General features: G+C 51.1%; 2 protein-coding genes across 2 annotated transcripts; one reads left to right on the top strand and one right to left on the bottom strand.

Annotated features, from left to right (window-relative positions):
* Positions 1 to 30: 30 nt before the first annotated feature.
* On the bottom strand, positions 31 to 8,165 carry LOC100902092 (glycoprotein 3-alpha-L-fucosyltransferase A). The gene is made up of 8 exons (XM_003748201.1): positions 7,970 to 8,165; positions 2,921 to 3,075; positions 2,623 to 2,795; positions 2,266 to 2,442; positions 1,005 to 1,153; positions 780 to 852; positions 476 to 677; positions 31 to 249 (listed from the first exon to the last, which is right to left on the bottom strand). The coding sequence occupies exons 1-8, from the start codon at positions 8,009 to 8,011 to the stop codon at positions 39 to 41; spliced, it is 1,182 nt and encodes a 393-aa protein (XP_003748249.1). The 5' UTR covers positions 8,012 to 8,165; the 3' UTR covers positions 31 to 38.
* A 13,079-nt stretch (positions 8,166 to 21,244) lies between these two features.
* Positions 21,245 to 23,014, top strand: LOC100909139 (fork head domain transcription factor slp2). Its single transcript, XM_003748247.2, has 2 exons — positions 21,245 to 21,776; positions 22,402 to 23,014. Exons 1-2 carry the CDS (start codon positions 21,245 to 21,247, stop codon positions 22,842 to 22,844), a joined length of 975 nt encoding a protein of 324 aa, XP_003748295.1. The 3' UTR covers positions 22,845 to 23,014.
* The last annotated feature ends 1,183 nt before the right edge of the window (positions 23,015 to 24,197 follow it).

Raw genomic sequence — 24,197 nt, 5'->3', positions numbered from 1 at the left:
CGAGCTAGGTCTAAATGACATCCCTCCATTGATTGTACTCAGAAAAGCGATTTCCTACAATCTCGTTTGACGCTCCACCATTCTTCAAGGTGATCGAGCACCTGAGGCTGGCGTGGTTTCTGGATCGCTTCGCACATTCTACATAGATGCAGCGATGGACTCCCGAAATAGCCATGTTCATTCAGGACTTGGTAGTGTCTTCGCCAATCGTGGTAAGCCAGCAATTTGTCTGGATGGCTCAGGATATCACTGGAAGCAAAATAAAAATTCATTGCTCGGGAGTTTTCCGCCATTCCGCGAGGGGAACTAACTCCATTGCTCACTGGATAGGCTCTGAATGGGCTCCGCAGAAAATCGTGATTCCATGTTGCAGAAAGCTACATTCGTCTTCGCTTTTTTTTCGAGCGGTTCGAAAGGAATATATCCCGATGTTTCAATGAAATGCTTCAGAGCGAGAAACGTGAGCGAGTTTTACCTCAAGTAATCGGCGAGGGTCTGAGGCGAATCGAAATCTTCGACGTGGATGAAACTGTTTGGCGGACAGAGCCGCTCGTAATTCTCGCGGGTGCCCCCCATGACGACGGGTATGGCGTACTTGGAGTAGGCGTTGTACCAGAGCTTTTCCGTGATGTATTCGTCACAGTTTGAGTTCTCGAAAGCTAAGTAAATGCGGTAATCTGCCAGAGAGATATTCGACACATCAGTTAGGGCTCGCTTCCGGACGCCTTCGGTAAATCTTTCACCATATAAAATATATAAGACGAGAAGAATGAACGAACCTCTGATGACATCGCAGTCTCGAGTAAAATGGCCCGGACAGGCAGGTTTCCCGCAGCCGCCGTAAATGTTCACCTGCAAAGTTCAGAGTTAATTTCGCACAGGCACCTTCGAGAATTCTCCGAGGCAGGTATCACATGATGCCCGCGATAGCTCTCTTTTCGAGGCAGCGAATATGAGACTGTCGGGTGATTCTGGAGTGAAACTTTTTTTTGCTTGATACTCACATCGATATATTTCTGGAGCTCTCTCACGTACTCCCATCTACGATTCTTCGAGCCACAGTTCGAGCCGAGTATGGTGACGTTCCGGGTCTTCCGCAGCACAATCGAAGCGTAATCCTCCTCGCTCGGAGTCTCGAGAACTACAGTTCTGCCTGAATAGGAAAGCGAGAGATTCTATATCATCGTCGAAGCGATTCCTAATTCTGAAGCCTAACATATTGGATGTAATTCCCGCTGTGAGGATAACCCGGTGTGGACGAATGCACGTGCCGGCCAAAAAATTGGAGCCTTCTCTGAAGAGAATCATGCGGGTAGGGTCAATAGATTGTCGCGTGTCTTTGATTCAGCGGGTCAGTCGGGACGCGATGCGCAACACGGAATATTCGGAATTGAATGAAGAAGCTCTTGGCCTCCCGTCCTCTAACCGTGACCGATCTGCCGTGAAAATCTCGGTGGTGGGTCTCTTCCTCCCGAGTCGAATTTCGGAAACGGTTTAACAGTCGAAGCCGCGTCGCTAAGCAGCCCGGGTAGTCTGTGAGATTTGACGGCTGATTTTCGGCTTGCGAAACATTTGTTCGTCCGGATTTGGGCTCCTTCTCTTTGTCCAACGAGCCGAGACGAGCTTCCCGTCGACATGCGAACGACGCTCGATCAGTCACTTTCCCGAGCGAACAGCTCTGATCTGAGTTTTTCGTGAGTTCGCGTTGCTCGTGATTCTCAAACGGAACTGATGTGATGTGATACGACGTTCTAGATATCTCACTCGGAAATTTCTACAGCCGGAGCAGAATAGGTTCAAAAGGGAGATCTCTGTATTTCGGTGACGACCATTAGTTTCCGTGAAGATAACAGGAAAACCTCCGCGGAAGTCTCGCAGAATGGTTGGGCTGCGGACGCATTGCGACATGTGACATCATTCAGTCTGAACGAGGTGGTCGAATGTTGATCTAAGCGCTAACTTTCGGACGTAATCTTTCTCCTCCTCCCCCCCGAAATTCTAGCGAATATTCAATCTTCAACGGTGGTTCAGCCATCAGTGGGAACGTGGAACGGAATGACGACGTCGGACGAAGTCAAGGACTAAGTATGTTAATGACTCTATCACAGAGTCGGAAGACGTCGGACGAGTTCGCCAGCTCCGTGATCAATTATTGTAGATTTCAACCTCGAGCTCAACCTTCAGAATCCTCGCGCGATTGCATGAATTCCAAGCGGGGAAAATCAATTCCCTGTTTTCGTCTCCAGTCATGTTTAGAAAACTCACCGTAGGGTACGGGAATGTCGGAATCCGATCGGTAGGTCATGCTCAAGTTGAAGAGTCCATTGAGGTCTTTCATTTTTAAGGCCCGATTCGCCATGAAAGTGTGATAAGGAGCTTCGTCCGTGAAGAAAATCCACAGCTGTTCGGGATTCGGTCGTTTTGGCAAGTTTGCTTTGAGATCTGAAGCGAATACAGGAAAGGTATCGTTAAGATTTTCGACACACTTGTGATGCAGTAATGAAGCCACGGACCTAGCCCCTTGCACACAATTGAAACTCGGTCCGCGGTTCTTCCGAAATAGGATCTTTATCAAGTCACGTTCAGACTTTGAACAGTCCTTTGATCGCTATCGTAGTTTACCTTCGAGTAAGTGTAAATGAAACATGACAGCGTCGCTCCGCTCGACCTCACTGTCATTGGTGACTAGACGGCAATTGCTGACAGAGCAGAACCGAAACGGATCCAGTTCCTTTGATCCGAAGGATCTGAGGAACCTTCTTTTCATCCGAGCGCCGACTTTCCAAACCGAGATACTGAAGAGATGGTAGATGCACATTCAATTAAGAACTTTCTCAACTCTCAACTCGAGCGCGAGACCTCTAGCCGGGTCGTGCTCACGTGGACAATAAAGTCTGAATCGAGCACTCTTCGTACTCACCTGTAGGTACGTGTCAGGTTGCTGTCCGTGTCCGCGGCCGCCAGATTGTCCGCAGTGGAACGAGTCTTGACGATCGTCGTGGTAGCGAGAACAATGTATATCCAAAAGACGGCGAACAACAGAAAAGACGCCTTCGAATTCGACGGCCATCTCATCTGGAAATGAATAGGATTTCCTTGTGGACAACAGCTTCCGTGAAAACTCTGCGGGTGAATTCTCAAGTTGGCTCTCTTTGAAAGAGAGTGAGATTCTTCCAACATCGAACACTACAGCTCTGAGACGGACGGGATCCGGAGACTCATTATGAGAACAATCAGTTCAATAACTGACGATGAGGGAAGACGACGGAAAACTGGGGTGATCGAAGCCTGGCATAATGCACAGAGCAACTGCTTGAAGCAAGAGATAGGCTGCATAAGTTTCCGACCCGTGTCGGATTCTCCCCAATAACTGTTGGTCTCTAATGATAGGAGTTTAGGCGGGCACAGGACACAGGACTCGGTACTTCGATCTCGATATATCGTAACCCACTGCTGAGCTATATGCTGGGGACGACAATCACTGCTGTCGTGACGGACGCGTTATTCTTCGATCCATGACACGTTTCGACGGATGAAGTCGTGTCTAGCCGAGGGATGAGAGTTCAGTCCATCGAGCTGATCTGCCGCGGTCAAAGCTCGATCAAAGTGATGGAGCATCCAAGTTCAGCGTCTGATTGACGAGAGGTCTCCAAACTCTTAGTGCTTCCTACCCCCTGCCTGCTCGACAGTCCGGCGATCCAACAAGAACCGATTGGACTCGTGTGCAATCGATTGAATGCTCGATATGGGTTTCGGACCCAAATTTCGCATGGACATCTATCCCGAAGCCCAAGACCTGATGTAACACACGCCTGATGGGAGCGTGTCCCCGCAGTGAAGAACGAAGCATGGAAGAGAATCGGTGTGACGAGACTTCAACGAAAAAATTGCGGAGAACTCTCTTGGTCAAGACCGAACTGGCTGTTCGAACGGTTGGTCGCTGCCGAAAGAACGCGAGCAAACCGTCTGACGCTCGGGCACCCGAACGACTGAATGCGAGTTGCAGCCTGGTTGGTTGTCATTTCTGGAATGATCGTCTTGGATTTTTCGAATTACACCTCGACCCGGAGCGATCTTTTTCGCCGCTGTCAATCTTTCTGCTGCGTCCAACCTTCTCTCGCTCTCTCATTTTGCTTATCTGTGTGAGTAGCATTCGTCCGATCAGCTGACGCAGAACTGGATGTTCTCTGACAAGTCTACTTTCTGGTTCCCGATGATGAGTCACCGCCGCATCTGCATTGACCGACTTGATGAATGAAGGAAAGGTAATCGGATTCGAAGATTTGCCTTGTATGGAGTGGAGGGACTCTGAAAACCATTGGTGTATCTCGCTGCTCCGGACGGAATCGCCATCGGCACTGCGAGGAGCCGCAGAAAACTGAATCGAACTGAACGAACGAACGACCGCCCTGAATCGATGGCGATCGATTCACGAAGCGATTTTTTCCCAGATTCCATCCGGCATGGTCATCCTCCGCCACACTAGCGGGGACCTTGACCCCCACTCATGCCTTTGTGAGGAGAGATCCTCGAAGTCGAGCGTTGAAAAGGCAAGAAATTACCGCGCCGCAAGGCTTTCGTGACCGATCGAAAGCGGGATGGTTCACTGAAGTTCGTTCCGCACTCTCAACAGAGCGCTGAAAAGCGCATTTTTCGGCTATTTTCCGGCCGGACTTGAGGAAGATGTCCGGAGTCGACTGCAGTAGGGCAAAAGTATCAGTTATGGAACACCTAAGGGAAATTCCCATAGACCCCCATATCATTTGGGGAGAGGTACCACTTGTGGAACACTCCATGGAAGTCTATGGGGAGCTCCGTGACCCGGTCACGGAGCCCCGTCCTAAAAGTATTGCCCCATACCTGGTATTTTCCCCTACTTCAAGTGTCAAAGTATGCCGATTCACGGTAAAGTCGCCGACTTCGAAATAAGAGACGGAGCTATAGCAACGCGAGACACTCGTTATAGCGAAAAACGGATCGGAACCGAGAGGATCAGAATTCCCTCACCAAAAGGCGGATTCCGCTCGAAAGTCCCCGCGTCGTATGAGGAGCAGCATCCTGACAGACCGATTTCTGATAAATTCATACAGATTCTCTGTCACTTATCATCATTTCTCGCTTCGTCGAGACAAGTACGGATTGGTCAGCGCAATCGCGTTGACATGCATCGTCGCCAATCATTTCTAGACGATTTGCTCCCGTTTCGGAAGCAGACAGCGACATCATTTACTCAGCGTCGGGTTGAGCTGTCGTCGACATCCGTATCGGCGGACTCGAGAGGCGTCCTGAAGAAGCAAGAATCGAATTGATGACCTGGATTGAGCATGTATTCGCTCTCTCCTCGCGGAGCTTCTCGCACAAGCTCAGGAACCAAATGAGAGCCACTCTGAGAATTTTCACGCTTGGTAGCTGGGTTTCGCGCTTCGCCGCCGAACAATAGGCGGAAAATGTTGAATGAGTCTTCGAAGGTTTCGACACAAAGACACAGCTCCGCAGAAGAAAACTTTTTGGCACCCGAAGGTAATATCTCCCCGACCATTGCCAACAGAGGGAAGAATTGCATATTGGAAAGGAACGTCTCCAGATTCTCGTGACCCTCTGCATTATCGCAGCGTCCCTTTGGGGCGCCGAGGATCGATCGATTCAAGGATCGCGCAGAAATTGAGAGGTCTCGCTCGTTTCGGATTCAATCTTTCCCGATAGAATCGTTCTCCAGGTCCCGGATTCCTACTGCAATCGCCGCTAGAACTGGATCCGAGCTCATTCTTGACTTCGATATTCACGTTTCCCAGGCATGACGAACTATCAGATGACGAATACCCGAGAAGTCGGAATTCCCGTGAGGAGCGATGTGAGCGGTATCGATCGTTGAGTTTGCCCCATGGGACGAGCCCTCACCGGACGTTCGACTTTAATGGGAATACTCGGTGCACGGGAGCCTTCTCGACCTCGACTCACGGAAATTCTTGATGACATTCATCCGCGGTTCGACCAAGCGATCTTCCCACCCTCTCTGCGATCGGAAGCCCCCTGGGAGATTGTCAGTTTTCGGAGCGGTGGTGAACAGCCCACAGAAAGACTGAAGCTCCCACTCAGACAGCAAAGCAGAATCATCCGCAAGGTCAAACAGAATCTGCTCGTCAATTGGGAGCTCGACGCGACTCATTCTCCGTAGACTGACGACGAAAGGCCCTTTGGGGATAAATTCGATTTTGCCCCCCGCCCCCTCCGACGCCAAGAGTTCGCAGAGTGCCGCGTGTCAGAGCATCGGGGATACGCGTCGGAGGCTCCAGGCGAGAGAAAGACGCAGGGTTTTTGGGTTTGGATATCATTCATGCACAAAATACTAGGCCCTTGGGAAGTTACCCACCATGATTGGCCCTGCCTCCGGCCTCATTAAAGACATAAATGAACGACATGATGATATTCGATACCTCGTGGGAATGAATATTCTCGATCGAACAATACGGTTCCGATGTCGGAAATGCCTAGACTATCATCCGCTGATCCCATTCCGCCAAATGAGGGAGTCCGACCCTGGCGATTGCTTGGTTATGTGGATATCATTGGAAACAACTCATCACGACAGATAGCCAACATTAATTCAATATTGCTAGCGGTAAACAGTCAGGAGTATTTGCTCTGGAATATCGAAATGTAGCATCCAGTCCCTCAGATTGAAGTTCGAGTTTCATGCTCCGTCGACTACCGATTCAGCCAGTTTGAACTCCTCGGCAGACCAAAATGGAGCGACCGGCTAGACTAGAGACCGAATCCATTCGAGATTTCCTCGCAGGCTCAGCCCTGTTTGCCACTAGGAGGAAGTCGTCGGCCAAGCCTTGCTCACACTCGGCCGAGTCGCCTGGAAAACCATTTATCCCTAATGTTCCAATTCAGTTCCGGATGGACGACCATTAGCGGAATGAAACGTTCCGATTCGGAAGCGGTTCAGAGCGCACATTAATCGATGGTGAAACTTTGAATTAATCGAATTTCTTCCGAGGCATCCGATGCACTGAACGTCGTACGCTCCCTTTTCCTCCTTAATACCCCACTGGGTGTCTGGGGATTATTCAGTAAGAGGAGAATTAGTCGGATGAAAGGAAGGAAAACGAAAAGGCTGAGTGCGAGGGGCGTCGCCATAGACGGGAAGTCTGTGCGATTCCAGCGGATAAAATCCACCAATTGAATCGTGGAAAAAGCGAGCGGAAATGCAGTCGCCGATAGAAAAAAACGTTAGTCTACGGAAAGTCGCAGCGAACATCGCCGTGTTTCAGTTTCTATAGTAGCAGTAACGAACGCAACTCTCATATCTGGATCGTTGGGAGCGGAAACGTGGAGTTTCGCGACAAGGCGATCGGAAACGATTTTTTTTCCTCCGAAAACGCGAGCACCCAAATCGAATCTGTGATCCATTTCGCATTGCGCTTCGACTGAGGAGCCATGATCTTGATATACACGGTTCCGAAAGCCGACTTTCGTGCCTTCGAAGGGAGATGTAATCCTCGGCTCCCCCCGCATTGTCAGATTTCGGGCGCCTCGCGCTCATGGTGTGCATTTCAACCCTGGATGCAGTTCCCTTCGACTTCTGTGGTCGTCGATCGCGCAACGATCGCTCGGTCTTATAGGCGTGAAAGTCTCCTTTAGATTTCGCGCGTTGGAGCCGTCTGGACTCCCGAATATCATTAACAGTTGCTTCTGAAAGACTGAGCGCAGCATTTGTCGTTCGATTTTGCCTGATCTGAGCGAGCCGCCGGGATAGTCCCCGGTGCGTCGACTCGTATATGAGCGACACTCTCATTCTCGGATTCTGAAGCAAACTCCGTATCCGATCTTTCCACTCCACACGTGGAAAATCAAGCGTTCTGTGACAAGAGGAAGAAATAAAGTCTTTCGAAAGACTTGCATTCGAAAGCTCTGCATGATATCACGGGACCCTTCTCAGATGTGACTCCAGAAGAGCTCTCACCTTCAAGTTCTTCCACATGATGAGTCCCGTGAGCAGTTTCATGACACGCTCACATCACGTACCGCATATAGCGTAAGTATCCATATCGTGAGCTTTCTCGAGAATCCCATTCAACGGGCGTCTGAATGTGCTAAACAACGCTCGATGGCGTTAGGTATCCACACAACACTTGCTTACTTCGGCTCCCGCGCTGCTCAAAGGTGCAGCCGTCGTAGCTGTTTCATCATAAAGTTTCTCTCTCCGAATATCTCGCCTTTTGGGAAAGAGGCATTCTGGCTTGCTGGAGAGGCGCCAAGGACGTCGGAAATCGGAAAACTTCGTCCGCGTTCGCTCGAGGAATTTTCCTAGTTAAATTCTCGCGTTTGGCTGACCAGACACTCTGTTGGATACGGACTGTTCACGATGACCAAACGAAGAAGAGTCTGACCGATGCTACGGACCTCGAAGGATCTTCGGAGAACCAATAGAGAGACATCAAACTCCGATGAGAGGAAAAGGGGCGAAGAACCCTCATCCCGGACAGATCGATCGGATAATTGTATATACATGTATACCAAACACATTTCGAGTGCGCTCGACTTAAAACCCGAAATAGAGGGCATTGAGGGGAGGATAATGAATCCTCACACTTTTTCTGGCGCATGTCCCAACTGGACAGTCGGACAAAGGGCATTTCGAACTCATACGGGATGTGCAGAGCAATGCCTTTCCAAGGGGGAAGAGAAATGCCGCTCTTCATCCGCATTCGGAAGCGGCCCTGATCGAGATGGGGGAGATCATCATCACGGTGCTCACTCCAGCTCAGGAATCAGGAACCCGGATGAGTTAGGAAGTTACTCTGTTCATTTCACGGTCGGGTCGCCAAATGAGCGAGACAATTCCGAAAATTCTCCAGAAAAAAACGGACGAGGCAAACGCGACGTTTTCGGAAACTTTTTGTCAAAGCGATCTTTCAACTCCGTAGAGAACATTCTCGTTCCCAGGTGGGGCCTGCTTCCGCGATAGAGGTCCCGGAAAACCACCATATGCCTATCGCCAGAGAGCAGAGAGAAGTTTTACAATATCCTCCTCGGATACAGGTATGTCGAGGGAAACACTTGTTATCATGAACATTGTCTACCCGGTGATCTCATGCCTTCACCCATACATGTGATGGTTGATGATGTTCGGATCTGTTCGATCAGCGCTGAGAGCGAGTGTCTCGATTGCCGCGGTATGACCTATAAACGTCGAACTTTCCACCTGATCGGATGGATCGCACTCTCAGCTGGGGGAACTGATTGTTTGGCGGGAACTTGAGGAACTTGACGATATCTAGGACCGAGGCAATATGTCTCGCAGTGCACAAGTCACGAATCCGCATCATGGAAAATAGAGCGCCCTCCACGAATTGGGCTTCACCATGACGGGGATATTGATTTCCGGACATATTTCGGAATCACGTGAAATCGCCCGATGTCGGTTTCGTCATCGGAGCTTTCATCCCGCTGCCTTGTTCGAGAGGATCCAACCGCTATGCGCCTCTGCTGTCACTGAACAAGAGCTCAGCGATGTCTCCTGGGTATTTGGGCCATGATCTAAGGAGAGCTAGCAGACTGGTCCGCAGCCCAACTGAAGCGGACGCGACGCTTTGATTAATCGGGTCATTCCTCGACGGAAAACCCGCCAACAAACTCGGAGGAGAGAAATATCAGTGGATCAGGATACAAGAATTCCTGTCACATAGATTCCCTCGTCCGCCTGAAGGGAAGACGGAGGTCACAAGAGATGTATCCGCAGCTCTCGCCCTCAAGCCAGCGGAGCGCGAAGACGGTGGCTCGGGAGGGGCACTTGGGTCACGACCTCTGATTTTTGCGGATTTTGAGAACGGGCAGATCGGAATCCGAAGCCCTGTGAGATCATGAAAAACTGCTGACTTCCAAACTCTGTAGGCGAGCCTCTTGTAAGAATGAATATGCGCCGAACTACTGTCTGTTCCTCCCCCAGTCTCAATGATCGCACACCAAGGTACACAATTAGGCAGCGGAAATGGCAGGATCCTCAGTTGAGTCGACTGCCGCTCTCCTCGCCGCCCACCTTGATTTTTCTCGTCATTGATGAGCGTGGATGTAGGAGACTCTCCCAGCATAAAACGTGCATGCCTCACATTGCTACTTCGAAAGATGGTATCTAGATCAGACGGGATCTCTGCAAGCATCGCCTCCGAATTCTATCTGTTCCGAAACTCTCAAATACAGCGCTATCTCGTATCCACCGTCCTCCGGAATGCCACAGCATGAGGCATATCTGAGCCGGGACATGAATACTGGCCTCACATGCAGATGAGTGCATTCGAATGAAGCCTTCGAATGAAGAGTGTCCTTTTCCGTTGGCTGATGGAACCGGAAACAGCCGCGGAGTGCGAGAGCTCCGACATGACCTGCGTGGCTGATCGACGTGAAGATTTCGAGTCCGTCTGATGTCTAATCAATTGTTCTGATCGGAATCATGCAGTATGCTTTTTCTTCGCGGCTTGGCGAGAGGGCGCGACAGCGCCCCCGTAGGCACCTCCGAAACTTATCAGAATCTCGAGAGCTTCTCCGACCTACCTCCGATGGAGAACACGACGAGAGCGGAGGAACATCGCTTTCATCACATGTTTTTTGATCCGATCGTCCCTGTATAGCATAGCCCTTTCTGCGCGCTAAAAAAGATACAGGTAGCGTGATCCTACAGCTCGCCTCCGATCTTTACCGATGCAATCCGAGAATGGGATCGGGGATTTTCCTTGGTGACTTCCGTTAGTTGCACAGGGGGAATTCGGAGACACGCGAAATATCCGCATGGGGAAGCACCTGACTGCGCAAACCACGGGAACTTTTTTAAGGAAATCGACAGGCACCTGGCATGTGGGATCCCGAACAGGCTTCCCGACAACCTTTCATCAACAGTCACGAAATTCACGACTCTGCTCTGCGGAGTACTGCGGCTTCTCGACCGGCAAACTTGTTTCTCTCGCGAGGACCGGTCACGGTTCGAGACTTCCTACACGGTCTTGAATTCCATCCTTTACACCTCGATAGGCAATGGAGAGACCGCCAGCGGATCTCCTGCTAAGGATAGGGCACGGATCATTCATGGTAGGAGACTGTGACAGATTCCCGTAGTTCTGCCGAGAATCAGATACCCTAAGCCAGGGCTGGCCGACGTCCCTGGCCCCGTGGACCACTGAGGCCAGAGCGTCGGAGCCTGCGAATCACCAAGCCATGGTTCACTCGTGTTTTGATCGGGAAGTGAGTAGGAGCTCATCGAGAAGGCCGCCTCGTATCCACTAACCTTATACAGCACGTGCGGCCGTCTAATCGTTAAGCACTAGGAAGCTATTGGCAGTGATATCCATTCGCTGCGAAAGTCATGGGCCGCGAAAGGATATCACTGACTCCTCTTATGAAAACCGCTTCGGGTGCTCCGCGGACTTCCGAAATTTCGGCTGAGGACCACCACCTTCCGGCTAAGGATCTCCTGCAGAGAACTTGCCTTGATCCCTTGCCTTACAGCAACTCCGCATCCCGAGCCACAGGATGGCCGTGGTCGGCTGTGAAGATCTATGATTGAAAACTGTCAAACCCCAGTATATGTGTCGGAGGAAAAGTGGACTGCCCCGATTATCATGCGAGAATCGATGAGAAAATTCAGAGGGGTAAAGGCAAGCTTGTACCGCACCCCACCGTGGAAACGTCCGTCGTTTCGTACCTCTCGCTGGTGACGAGAAAATCACGCCGGGGGACCATCATTTCTGCCTTGGTTCCGAGGATCCTTGACCGTCTTGGGTATCTTTTAGTTTCGTAGGGGGACTCTCGTTGCCCTTCTCACCCCCTCACGATTGAAATCGCTCTTCCACCGGAATCTGAGTATCCTTGGGGGTCCTCCATCATTCATTCCATCATTTCGCTCGGTCCCCTTATCCGAGCAAGAATCGTTGCCGAAGCACATAATTCCACTTCGCTCCCTATCTTCATCGCCTCGCTCGCATCTACTCGGACCTGTAGCGACTCGACATATGTGTCTCCATGTTTCTCGGTTGCTCCCCATCAGACGGCGTACGTTCAGGACCGGAATGGAATCTCTTGAAGGGTTCGGTAAATGACTCCCGCTCAAGAGTTGGCAAAGCAATTCGATCGAGGAATTCCCGATTGCGCACGAGCAATGCGCTACACATGTGATCCATGTCTGGTGCTGGTCGAGCCCGCTACTCCTCTGTCAGATTCCGAAAGAGTCGAATGAGTTTTTATGCTTTAGAGCGGCGCCGACGACGACTACCACAACCACAACAGCGCCAGCGACAACTACAACTCAATCACTCGTAAAACATGCGGTCGGATCCGGAACGTGTTCTCCGCCCAGCTTTGTTGTAGAGGACACCTTCATTGTCGTCGGAAACATGGCTAACATATGTCAAGCTTTGAGAGTTTCACTGATTGTGTGCAAGCCGCTTGCTGTCGAAGCCATACATTCGGATACATACAGGGATTGCTGTAAGAACGATCGACTTTTTCACCGCAGCAAACACGCGGGCCCGAGCGGGACATCGGCATCGATGAGGCGACAGATTGCAGAGGATTCGCCGGACTCAACCCTTCGCTGAAGCGGTGATTCTCTAGGATTCTTTTCGAAGAGGGAAACGGGTGAAACAGAGTCGGCCCTGGGAATGTCTAGCCTCCTGGTGAATGACATCGATCCCATTCGCAATTAATCCAGAGTCGCTTTTCCATAAACCACGTGCGACAAAAATGAACGATCCAGGAAGACGCTCGTGCATGTTGGTCTCGGCTGCTTCTTGCCGGACCACCGCGATCGGTTGCTCTCGGGTGAGATCTCAGAGAGGTTCCTCTGTTTCGCCCACGACGTTCAGCTCCGATGTCGAACGTGGGTCGATTTCTTCTCGCCCGAGCTCAAGGTTTCCAGGAACAGGATGGAGTCCTGGACGTCATGAAGTCAAACGGCGTCTTCATTGTGTGGTCGCAAGGGGTGTCTTCTGCTGAAGGCCTTTTTGCGCAGAGCATTCGGTCTCTGGTTTCCGTCAATGTTTTTCTCTGGTGCTTTCTACAGAGGAGGGCGAACAAAAGCGACGTCGAGCAGATCGGACGACTTCAAAAGCCTCGAGTACAAGGCAACCGCTTCGGACTGTGGCTTGCTCAAAGGCGCCGGTCCTTTGAATCGTCCCGTCCTCTTTGTGTACCTGCCATCATGTGCAGATTAACATGTTCTCGCTGCCTTATGTATTTACAGGCCAAGTGTGAAAAGCCACACTTTGATGCGAAGCCGGCGATGACCTGAAGGCGCTTTGCTCTCTAACGAAGCCTCACGAACTCGCATCGGAGAACTGAGGTCATGGGCGGGCGGGCCTGGTCTCCAACATAATGCGCCTACCAGGATGCTATGCGCAGGTATCGGTCCCAGCGCTGCGAATCCAGAGCGAGGGAAACAGAGAGTCGAAGTCAACATCAACATTGCTGAGGCCCGGAACCGGAAAAATCGCTGCAGAAACATACTTTGTCATTATTATGTCACCATATTCAGTTCCGGACTTCATTGAAAATATCCGAGAAAATCCAAAGTCCTCAGGGTGCGGTGGGACTCGTCCGCTCCAGTTCGGGGTTCCCCTTCCACCGCGGACGCAGAGAAGCCGATACTGTAGCCTATTCATTCGCCCTATTGAGGGCTCGCCGGGAAAACGGGGAACGTAATGCATTTCCTCGAAAATCGAGCGAGTAGGGGAAGGGCCCTGGAGCAGCGCACCTCAGGCCGAATGTGTCCCGCATAATTTCTCAGGTTACAGAGTACAGACACGGCTGCGGTGAAAGCACCCTGGTTTGCTCCGAGCATTTTGTTAGAAGACTCAATCTTCTTTGACTCTTAGCTGGTCGCTCGATCTCTGCCGCTCATCCCGCGTTCGAGCAGATGCTGAAGACTCCATTCGGTCCGTGATAGGATGCATGGATCGCGTATCGACAACGAGATTCGTTACGGCCTCGTTCGGAGTGAATCTATTAGCTTCTGGCCACGCTGTGAGCTACTGTGGCCTTCTATGTGTTCCCGTATCAACCGGAGAAAATTTCACCAAACAAGGAGTGAGCTGTCAAACACAGACAAACACAACATGCTGACCTACAGGAGAGCCCGATTCGAGCCCGCCCGGAGTCAGAAGCTTCCTGCAGCGTTCCTCGCCTGCAAGACGCGCTCCGCGCCGAAGTTCGGTATAGCATGTACCATTCAAGGCCATAAATCCCGATTTCCTCTCCCAATGACCTATTCGAAGTGCTGGTGCGCGATCGTCTGCCCTGCCCGGATCATAGACCACATCTCTTAAGAGATCAGCTTCAGTCTCCGATCAGCAATTCTTCGTCCACGAATATTCCCTCCTGGATCGACAGATTCCGGAAACCAAGACGAAGATGTCAGTCACCAAATTTTAGAGCCTGGATCAACGCTCCAGCGCCTTGATGAAGGATAAAGATGTCCGTTCTCAATCAGCCATTCCGTCAAGAGGTTCTAGGCATAAAATCGCCAAGGGAAGCCAGAAGATCTTATTAGTTCATAATCGTCACGAGGGAAAGCTCAAGGCTCTTCTCCCTCATCCGCTCGATGGTTCATCTAGCTCCATGAAAAACTGGAAGGTAGGGTCCGACGACGGTTTACGGAACAGCTTGGCTAGGGGGGGGGGCGACTTGATGAGCACAGCATCATTTGATAGCCTTCACAAGACAATGATCGTCATCCGGAACTCGATAAGTCGGGGTGCAAGCGGGCGCGGGCGGTGCGCTAGACCCACCCTTCTCGGGTGGCAGAAACTAATGACAAGCTATTCAGAATTGGTCGGAGTTTGTACAAAAGATGAGTCTGAATGCAACGGTGACGGGATTTCCCCTTATGCTTCTGCAAGGCGAGATTAGGTTTGGCAAGGTAGCTCGGAAATCCCGCCCATGATACAAGTGATGAGATGCGATCGTCGTCGATCCGCGATGCCGATTCGTATCGTTCCCCGTCGATAGCCCCGTTCGAATACCGGATTCGTTTTCGAAGGGAGACATCCGCTCGACTGCTAAAAAAAACATTTCATCTTATCACGGCTCGAACGAGGATCTGAAGACGGGGCTTCGATGAGATATCGCTCCGTGAAAATCCGAATCTCGTAGCGGAAGCTCGGAATATCGGCAGTCCCCAAGACCCATGGATACCGGGGTCGTTTCGCAAGTGAATGGACCGAGATCAAGTTTAGACTCCGAGTATATTCTTCCTCGCGACATGAAAGGGTTGAAGCTGTCTGATATGTCCACTCCCTGCTTCCACAAGTATCTACATCTACTTTTCCGCCAAGTCCCAGCATCACTTTCCTTAATTTCTCGATGGGGGCAATCAATTGTTTCATCATAGAAGTTTCGAGGATCCGATGCTTAGTCGGAGAAGAACTCCTCAGATCGAGTTATCCCGCGAAGTTCCGACGGACCGTAGAACAGTTCATCCAACTGAGGAGTGGGTGATGCGACATTTCACGCTTTCGTCTCGCATTGTATCTAACCAATCGACGGTGTCGCATTAAGAGGTGCTCGTGCAAGGTCGGGTGGTTTACGTCGCGTAGAATGGAGCCAAATCCATGAAACTGAGGAAGTTCCGCGGCGGTCCACGTAATACGCTCAGGCTATGCTCTCATCCCGACTCGGTGGCGGGACGAGGTCGCTTCGCACTCAGGACCGATTTGAGGGAGCGGAACTTAACTTAAGGAACGAAATGATCGGACTCTGAGCACTCAATTCGCTCGCGACAAGGCAGGCATTGGGCGGACGACGAGTGTGCCGGCTTGATCGAGGGGGAAACCGCCGTCGGCATCATTTTTTGCAGAGCTGTGAATAGTCCGTAGCTCAATCGGACCAGAATACGTCAAAATGTAAATGACAAGCCTCGAAAAACAGTAGATGGTATAATAAATGCGCTTTGGGGTAACTCTTGGTCTTGATCAGCACTCGGAACCCTCATCGAAAGATCGTATTCCAGCGCAAGGCCGAGGTCGCGCAACACTACGAGAAACCTACGGGCTCCTCAGTGGAAAAATTAGCCCCTGGCAAGAGTTGACAGATCGCTCGGGTGATACCTTGCTGCTGGTGTACCGCAGGCATGCAGGCTTCATCGTTTGTACGTATGTCTTCCGGGAGAACCATCCCCATTCTGGAGAGAAATCATCAGGATGTTTCGATTGCACCGGCGGGAGGCGTGTTACTTGGTCGCCTCAGCAGACGACTACTGGGAACATTCGCTGACTGAAACCTGGGAAGTCGGCTCTTCCCAGCACGGCCCAGGCTCGGACGATCCGTTTCGTATTAGTAATTCGAAAGCGAGCTGTCCCATGCCATTTTCCGGACCGAGAATCGAGTCAGGTTTGTACTCGCTCATACTGCTGCCGATCATTAATAGTTTCTCTAGCACCCTCATCATCCGTGAGAATACCCCGTTAATGAAGGCGAAGCCTGACTGCTTTCGCCGGGACGCTGACCGATTTCGGGCCGACAGCCGGTACGGTCATCGTTCCGAGCACGCTCCACATGCGCCCCCCACGGAGCCCCATAGAGAGCACTTCGTCATTTCGATTCCCTTCTGGAATCCCTGGTAGGGACACCGGAGGATCGAGATCTGGGCCTCATTGTGGAAGCTTATCCCTCGGATCGGTGGCGGCCCGATTCCTTCGAGGTTCGCAATCTTCAAAAACCTCCCGCGGGTCGAAGGAAGGACGATCAACTCAGTCCAGCTCAGAGAGCGCAGGGCGCGCCGAATAAGATGTCATTCATCACCTAATTGATCGTGTTCTGCCCAAATATCGGAAATATATCAAAACTCTCGGGCTCCCCGATCCAAAGAGTCTATCGAATTTCACACGTACCACCGAAGCGGCAATGTATGAGCTCCTCGGGTAGGGTGCGGAGGGGGGGACTGATCCGCATCCCACATTTCTTGGAATTGAACCCTTCGTGTACACCTCGTTTCTGGAGCGTTGGGCTAGAGCGTACTGGGCTCCATTCGGGGGGTAAGCCTTCTGTAGATGGATCAACACCTCCACAGTGCGCATGCGCTCATGGAATCGGGGCCGCGACCTGCTAATTTCGCCAGCAGCCGGGATTGAATCTGGCGCATGAATAGCCGAGGGGACCAACTTTGGCGAATCCGTCCAAGACGAAAATTTTCGTCTCCTCCATCACAGCAGCGAATTCCCAGAGGCCTTGACTTTCGGTGATTTTATTAATAACAGCCGCCAGTGACACACATATTGTTCTAGCCAGAAGAGGGGCTCAACTAAGAGATCAGGTGTCGTCTTTAAGTGGGTGACCTGCTGTGAGCGCCACGCCGCGTTGTTTCTCGGGGTAACAAGATCAAACGACGTTACGATTTGACGCTGAGTTGACTCACGGGATGGAGACAAGATTCGAATACTTGGCCCGACGGCACGTAGTCGGTCTCCGAACGGCACGACAACGCGGCGATAAGTCCGCAAGCTACATTAACAGTTTTATGTGGCTCAAGAGTAAATCGTCTCTCGTCGAGACGGTGCATAATCCGGCTCGAATCATTAGCGGACCATCGAGTAGTCCATGATACGGAATCCTCACGAGTCCGATCGCTTGCTGGTGACTTCTTTTTCCTAATTGCTCTCGTCATTGTGATTCAAGAGGGTCGTCGCCAGCTTCCCGAGTACGGCTTTCGGCGAGCTACAATCGTTTGACGCTCGGGCTCGAATCTTGTGTCTGTTTGTATGTATGTATACATGCGTTTATGCTGGATAGCCAGTGACTAAGCAAGCGCTCTGGGATTTGCTTAGGAGGTGTCTGCAGACCCAGTCAGTCGATCGTAAGTGCTCACATTTACACCTACATTCAGGGTTTCACAAACGCCTTAAGATGGCGAGACGTCGCGCTCTTTCGGCCGTGAAAAAGTTCAACTCAACACCTTCTTTGTCGCGAAAAACCGACTCAGTCAAGTGAGCCTTCTCCCATAGTATCTCGTCTGGCTGGCTGCTAGCTTGTGTTGTGGCCACTGGAATAACATCACGAAAGAGTGAGCTTCAACGCTAATCCCATGCAAGATGCGCTTCACTGACGGACGAGTCGTCGGCAGACGAAGATCGAGCCATCGAGATTTGATGCATTGAACAAGAAAGGCGAAAGCCGAAAGCTTGTCGCACGAAGCATATCATGCATGTTCGACGATTTTGTCGGTGCACGAAGTTCACAGGTCTGCTCGAGATTTGCTTCGATAAGGGCGGATACTTTTTCCTTAGCAGCTCGCTGCAAAACTTCGTGCTCCCTCCATGGCTCCTGACTCTGACTCCTCGAGTTTCCTTATTCCCTACCCCGGAGTTCGTCTCTGCGTCTAAGCAGGCCTATTCTCCCTCAACGCGGACATATATCCTCCCTGATTTCCGATCCACGAAAGTGGCCTATACGCACATTCTTTCGATCACTTATAGACAGGACAGGCAACTGATCTTTGCGAGGTATGAGATCTCCGAAGATCAGAGACTCCTCAGGATCTGCAGCAGGAGCTCTCGGCCGCAAGCGATGGCGGCGCCTGTGGGACGCTGAACATATGTATGTTCATCCCCTATCTATTCAGAGTGTATATTTCTTTTGTATGGATGGATTTCATTCATTGTAACTGTAAGAATTTACGTCATACTCATGGGTATTCCACGAAGGGGTTCCAATGTTCCAAGAGCGCCCTTCCCCCCGCCGTTCTCGAGTTCGCCCTTCTGCGTCCCAAGATAAAGTGTGGCGCGGTAACTGACCGCGAGCCGGAGAGCGTTAATTTTTACGAAGTATCGTTCGGTCCATGACGACCCTCGTCGGACGGTGTATCGCTGAATTAACAACTTACGCCATTCTCCTTTTCGCGGTGGCCTCGGATGAGAATTCTTGTTCCGAGCCAGCGCATGGTCCGACTACCGCGATGAGTCTCGTCGGCTCAATGAGGAGCTATTATGGGCTGCGAGATTGTGCCGGTGGATTTACAAATAATTGCATCGGGAATTCGCATAAATTCGTTCGGTACCAAGAGAGCAAGCGCTGCTGTCCTCCGGAGTAGGTAAACACGATACCCGAACCGTTACCCTTCGAAGCCGAGCGGGAGTATCGCACCTCATTTTGCATCTGCATGGAACCCCTCACTTATGGAGCTGTTAACAAACTATGCGAAGTCAGCAAGCGGTCTGCCCGCCACGAAAAGAAATCACGTGCGAAAAGAAGCTCATCATGAGATCTCGCATGGGTCGGACAGCCGCATGGATGAGTAGGTTGGCAGACTCAATCGACGACTCTCCTTGTTCCTCTGTCGCTCGTTTGGTCGGTCGCTGACTCGCTGATCTTTTTCTCTCATGGCTCGTATACCTGACGAAGGGTCGACGACGAGGGAGACCCGGACCAGGGAAAAATGTCACTGAGTTAACACATCGAATCGGGACTAGCAGCTGAGTTTACACCCATTACACATCTGATCAGGGACCACCCGATGTTTCTCTACGCGTTCATCGCTTGGGTATTCTGATTCGCTGCCCGATACACACACATACACAGCGAGCTCCCTGTTGGTAGACAGATGGGCCGTGTTGAGGCCAATATGGGGTCCGCCTCAGTGAGCTCAGACGTTGCTGCTTGCACATTACCCGCACTGGCTTGCCGATAGTGCGAGCGAGTGAGCGACCGAGTAAGAGAGCGAAATCATTGTCGGAGAACGCAGGAACATGCAGTAGTACATACCTCTTACACGAGGGTCGCTGGTCCTTGTTGCTCTCCCGCGGGTTCGTTCCAACGAGGGAGCTCGAACCGAGCAGGCCAAATGTACAATCGTGAAATTTAAGTTGGGACAACAACATACCTCCGCAGGAAATGACTAACGACTTGAACTTCTTTCCGAAGAGGGGACCAGAGCGAGCGTTTGAGCATGGAATTCGAAGAGCCATCATCGGATATCACGGCTCCCGGGGCTAATTTGGGCTCATGGCGAGTGCCGAATCCGATCATAGCAAGCGGTAGCATCCGATTTGTTTTAGGAACCGGATCGGCTTCACAACTTGCTCGCTTACCGAATGAGGATTTGCATTCCTGAGGGTGCATACGTGTGCTTTTCAGCACATGGGTCATGGGTCCGACTCGGATTGATCCGTGATGTAATTGGGTTCTTGCGACTGACACCCACCTGGCGAAGAGCTTGATACCTAATTGCTTAATCGGGGTTATCGACACGCGTGCCAAATGAAAACCTCGAAAAACAACATACGATGACCCGCATTGATCGGGCTGAATCGGTGAACATCAGTGATTAGCAACCCTATAAAGCACCCGGCGCCACCCGAGTGATATTTCAGTGATCAATCAACCATCATTCATTATATTTCACTTGTGCACTGGAATCTCCTAACGACGATGAACATCCGGGTTCCGGGTCTAATTGGGCTAATAAGACTGAAAATAAAGTATTGGTGGCTTATACCGAACACCGAAGATCTAAGCTCTGGTGCGAGATCTCCCCCAGCTTCGCTCGAGGAATCTCATGACACACATACTTCTAGCTCAACCATGTCCGGAAATCGGTCGCAGTTCGTCGTGAGTCGTGAATTACAGATGGAGTTCTGCGAAAATAAAAACTAATTGAATAGACTTGTGGGGATGTCGAACATGGGTTCTGAATCGAATCGAGACACGAATTTTCATTCATTATTTTTACGGATCACCGGGGAACCCATGAGGGTCTAATCTTGTTTGCAAGGTTACACGTTCAAGAGATTCCGAATGAGAGGAAGTGCCTGAGAGTACCTATTCGGTAGACGCCGAGACCGGGAACCGTTTTGCGTTTCGAGCCTTTGGAGGTCGTCAGCGCCACACGCACTAATGGTTTGTACGCGCAGCTCCTGCGGCGTACGACTGCATTGTCTCGATGCGGTTAGCTTGGGCCGAAATAACGTTGAAAAAAGGTGAATTATGCGAATAGTGGCGCCATTTTGTCACGAGCTCAACCGTGTCTTCGCACTGGGCGGACCGAGTAGCGGCGAATGGCGGCGAATAGCAGCCGTCGCCAGCCTCTCTCAACCATTGGACGAGTGCTCTCTGGGGCGGAGCCTCGCCAAGCCACATATACAGCCCCGACTCTAGAACACAAACACTCAGTTTGTTTATACAACCCGAACAGGAGTGTCGTGCAGCAACACACAGAAGAAACGAAACAGAGGTTCACAGCTTTGTGGAGACTTGTCTCAAAATGATGTCTTTCGACCAAACTGTGGAAGTGCGCAAACCGAAGAAACTCACATCGTTCAGCATTTCATCGTTGATCGACACGGATTCCGACGATGAAGAAGTGGCCGAACTCAAAGTTGAGAGCTCAGATCCCGTGTCAGAGGATCTGGACGACGACGCATCGGTGATAACTTCCCTGGCAAGTCCCACGCATTCCTCGATGAGGGCGAGTGGCACGCCAACGACGACGGGAGGTAACGGGAAGGACGTGCAGTCCGAACCGGGACTTCCGGAACCGGAGCTGAAAACGCTCCCCGACACCTGGAAAAAGTCGAAAGAGAAGCCTCCGTTCAGCTACAACGCTCTGATCATGATGGCGATTCGGCAATCGAGTGAGAAACGGCTCACTTTGAACGGAATTTACGAGTACATCATGAAGAACTTTCCCTACTACCGTGAGAACAAGCAAGGATGGCAAAACTCGATCAGACACAACCTTTCTTTGAATAAGTGCTTTATCAAAGTTCCTCGGCACTACGACGACCCTGGCAAAGGTAAATATCTCGGGATTTAGGATGTCTGCTTCGAATGATAGGTAGGACGACTCTCCTTCCGTGAGCGAAGTGTTTCCGGGGCGCTTCGCTGCCCGATCGATTAGTTATCAGCTGGCGGTGCAGGAGTTGCTTGCTGAATTCACTCCACCAATTTTGGATGCTCAGACGCCCGGGGCTATGAAGATCCGATGCTCCGTATCGACTCCGTTGCGCGTCTCGGGAAAGCCCTGACTTGCGTCGGTCTTTTCCGATCCGATCGCTGAAGAAGTTCAAGAAAGACCAATTTGTGACAAGCTGAGCGATTTTCAACGCTGTTTTCGTCTTGAGTCGTCTCAGTCCTTGAGTAAGATCTAATTGGGTCTGAATTCCATGCATGGATAGAATGCCCGACGCCCGACCAATTCCGATTGGAAAATTTGTCAGAGATTATATTCGAGACGCGCTCGTTTCACGATTCGCACTCCTTGTTTCGGGATCCTTCGAGAGTCTCGTGAGGAGCAGGGAGCAGTCCATGAGTATGGAACAGCTAGCAAACTCTGCTTCCGCTGGCTTGGGCTTAAGAAGTTCTAGGGAAATCGCGTTGAGCTTCATGTAGCTATATCTTACATTTTTCAACTCTCTCAAGGTAACTATTGGATGCTGGACCCAAGTGCTGATGACGTTTTCATCGGGGGCACAACTGGAAAGCTACGTAGAAGAACAGCCCCCGCGACTAGGAATCGCCTCGCTCTCCTGCGGAGGAATCCCGCCGCGTTGCAGGCAGCAGCGTTCGCGGCAACTTCTCATCTGATGGGCGCAAATCCCTATTATCCCGGTCAACCTTGGCACAACGCAGCCGCTGCCCTGGCAGCAGCGTATCAGAGTGCCGTAGTCTCAAAACTGAATCATCCGCAACAACTGCCAAAGAGTCTCCTGCCGCCTCAGCTGCCGCTTTCACAGTCGATGGCAGGTCCGCAAATGGATAGAATATCGCCGTTTGCGTTGTATCCATCGCATCTTTATCTCCAACAGCAACGATCGTTGCTCCAACGGATGCAAAGTCACGAAGACCTCAACCATGGAAGATGAGGGCTTTTTTCATTGTTCCTGCCCCTGCCGCAATAGTTTCTTGATCTCATGTGATGATGCAATACAGTGTAAATATCCAGTGGAGTACCGTCGACGATCACGTTAGCTCCTCGACGAGGAGAAAGTGAGGATTGTTGTACATAGAAGCTGTAAATAGAAGTCATTAGGAGCTGGAGAGTTTGTAAATATAATAAATCAACTGACCGGCTCGCGGAGAGCCAGTTGTCAAGTTGAACAGGATCTCGCTATCAATTGTGAGGAAACCGATGCATACGGGCAACTGATAAGTATTCGCAGGAACTGAAATCCTCGCGACTTGCGTCTGACAGGACGCGTGGACCGTGGTTCACAAAGTGCTCCAGGTGAAAGGTTCAACCCTAGACCTCGACGATTCAGGTTCTAGACGAGGTTTACACAAGCCGGAATTCCTAGGGGAAGGACGAAGCGTTCCATGGGAGAATCCCGACTCCGTCAAAGTCTTTCCCTTGGTCTCTCACGTTCCGCGTACCACCCGGTGGAATATGCAAATGATCACGCTCCTCGTTCCTTGATCTGAATGTAATCCGAATGTTCCTCGGAACAATCTTTCCGAGATAGATCGTATCAGCTGGGATTGGCAGACTCATCTTTTCCGAAGAGCAAAACTTCTTCCAAGAGAGACTACCGCTCATTCATATCGAGCGAGAAATCGATCTCCAAAGTAAATGGGAGTTCCCGGGACGATTCCAGTCTGGGTGTCAGAATCGCCGCCAGAATCCCTACGGAGCTCCTCCGAACCAGAGAACTTAGGGGGGATTCCTCAAGCGGACCCCGGGGCGTCATCTGAGGATGCGCGATGCCATGGGAGGACATCGATGTAGAGATGCATTGCTTCGATTTTCCTCGGTCGGATCTCCGCGTGACTTCAAATACGACTGTACCCGGCGTGTACACATCCGGCGGATCGAGGTGGGTACGGTCGGGAGTGGGCCACCGCGAGTATTGATCTAGTTCCCGGAATTTTTTTTCCGAAGAATCTCCAGCTTTCCCGCGGAGCCGGGATAAGTTCGATATTTTCGGATGGAATAGGATGTAAAGGTCCGTAGAGCCAATAGATATAATCAGTTTGTGGGTATCAAAATATTTGGCCTTGTCGAACAGCAGATGTCGCAGTCGGGAACGGTGGGGAGAGCGATGTCTGTGACGTTCGCTGATGCCAGTCTACTGACGTTCTGTTTGCCATTGTTCAAGTTTAAGTACTGAGTGGCAGGCTGCTCTTCTGACTAGCAGGCAACCCGCTTGCTTGGCTTCCCAGCTAATCCAACCAAATACAAAAGTAGATTTTTGTCACCTAGACAGTTTCCAAGTTGTCGG

Source organism: Galendromus occidentalis, unplaced genomic scaffold (genome assembly GCF_000255335.2).
Source record: "Galendromus occidentalis unplaced genomic scaffold, Mocc_1.1 scf7180000077529, whole genome shotgun sequence".
Taxonomy (NCBI): domain Eukaryota; kingdom Metazoa; phylum Arthropoda; class Arachnida; order Mesostigmata; family Phytoseiidae; genus Galendromus; species Galendromus occidentalis.
Note: the sequence above shows the minus strand (reverse complement) of the source record. Positions and strands in the feature narration are given on the sequence as shown.

What these genes read in the sequence shown, in the direction of transcription:
- LOC100902092 (XM_003748201.1), bottom strand. Translation starts at nt 8,011, where the DNA reads ATGAAACTGCTCACGGGACTCATCATGTGGAAGAACTTGAAG. An exon ending in AGCTCCAGAAATATATCGAT is followed by an intron (nt 853 to 1,004) that starts GTGAGTATCAAG and finishes TGAACTTTGCAG; the next exon opens with GTGAACATTTACGGCGGCTG. An exon ending in AGACTGCGATGTCATCAGAG is followed by an intron (nt 678 to 779) that starts GTTCGTTCATTC and finishes TCTCTCTGGCAG; the next exon opens with ATTACCGCATTTACTTAGCT.
- LOC100909139 (XM_003748247.2), top strand. Translation starts at nt 21,245, where the DNA reads ATGATGTCTTTCGACCAAACTGTGGAAGTGCGCAAACCGAAGAAACTC. An exon ending in CTACGACGACCCTGGCAAAG is followed by an intron (nt 21,777 to 22,401) that starts GTAAATATCTCG and finishes AACTCTCTCAAG; the next exon opens with GTAACTATTGGATGCTGGAC.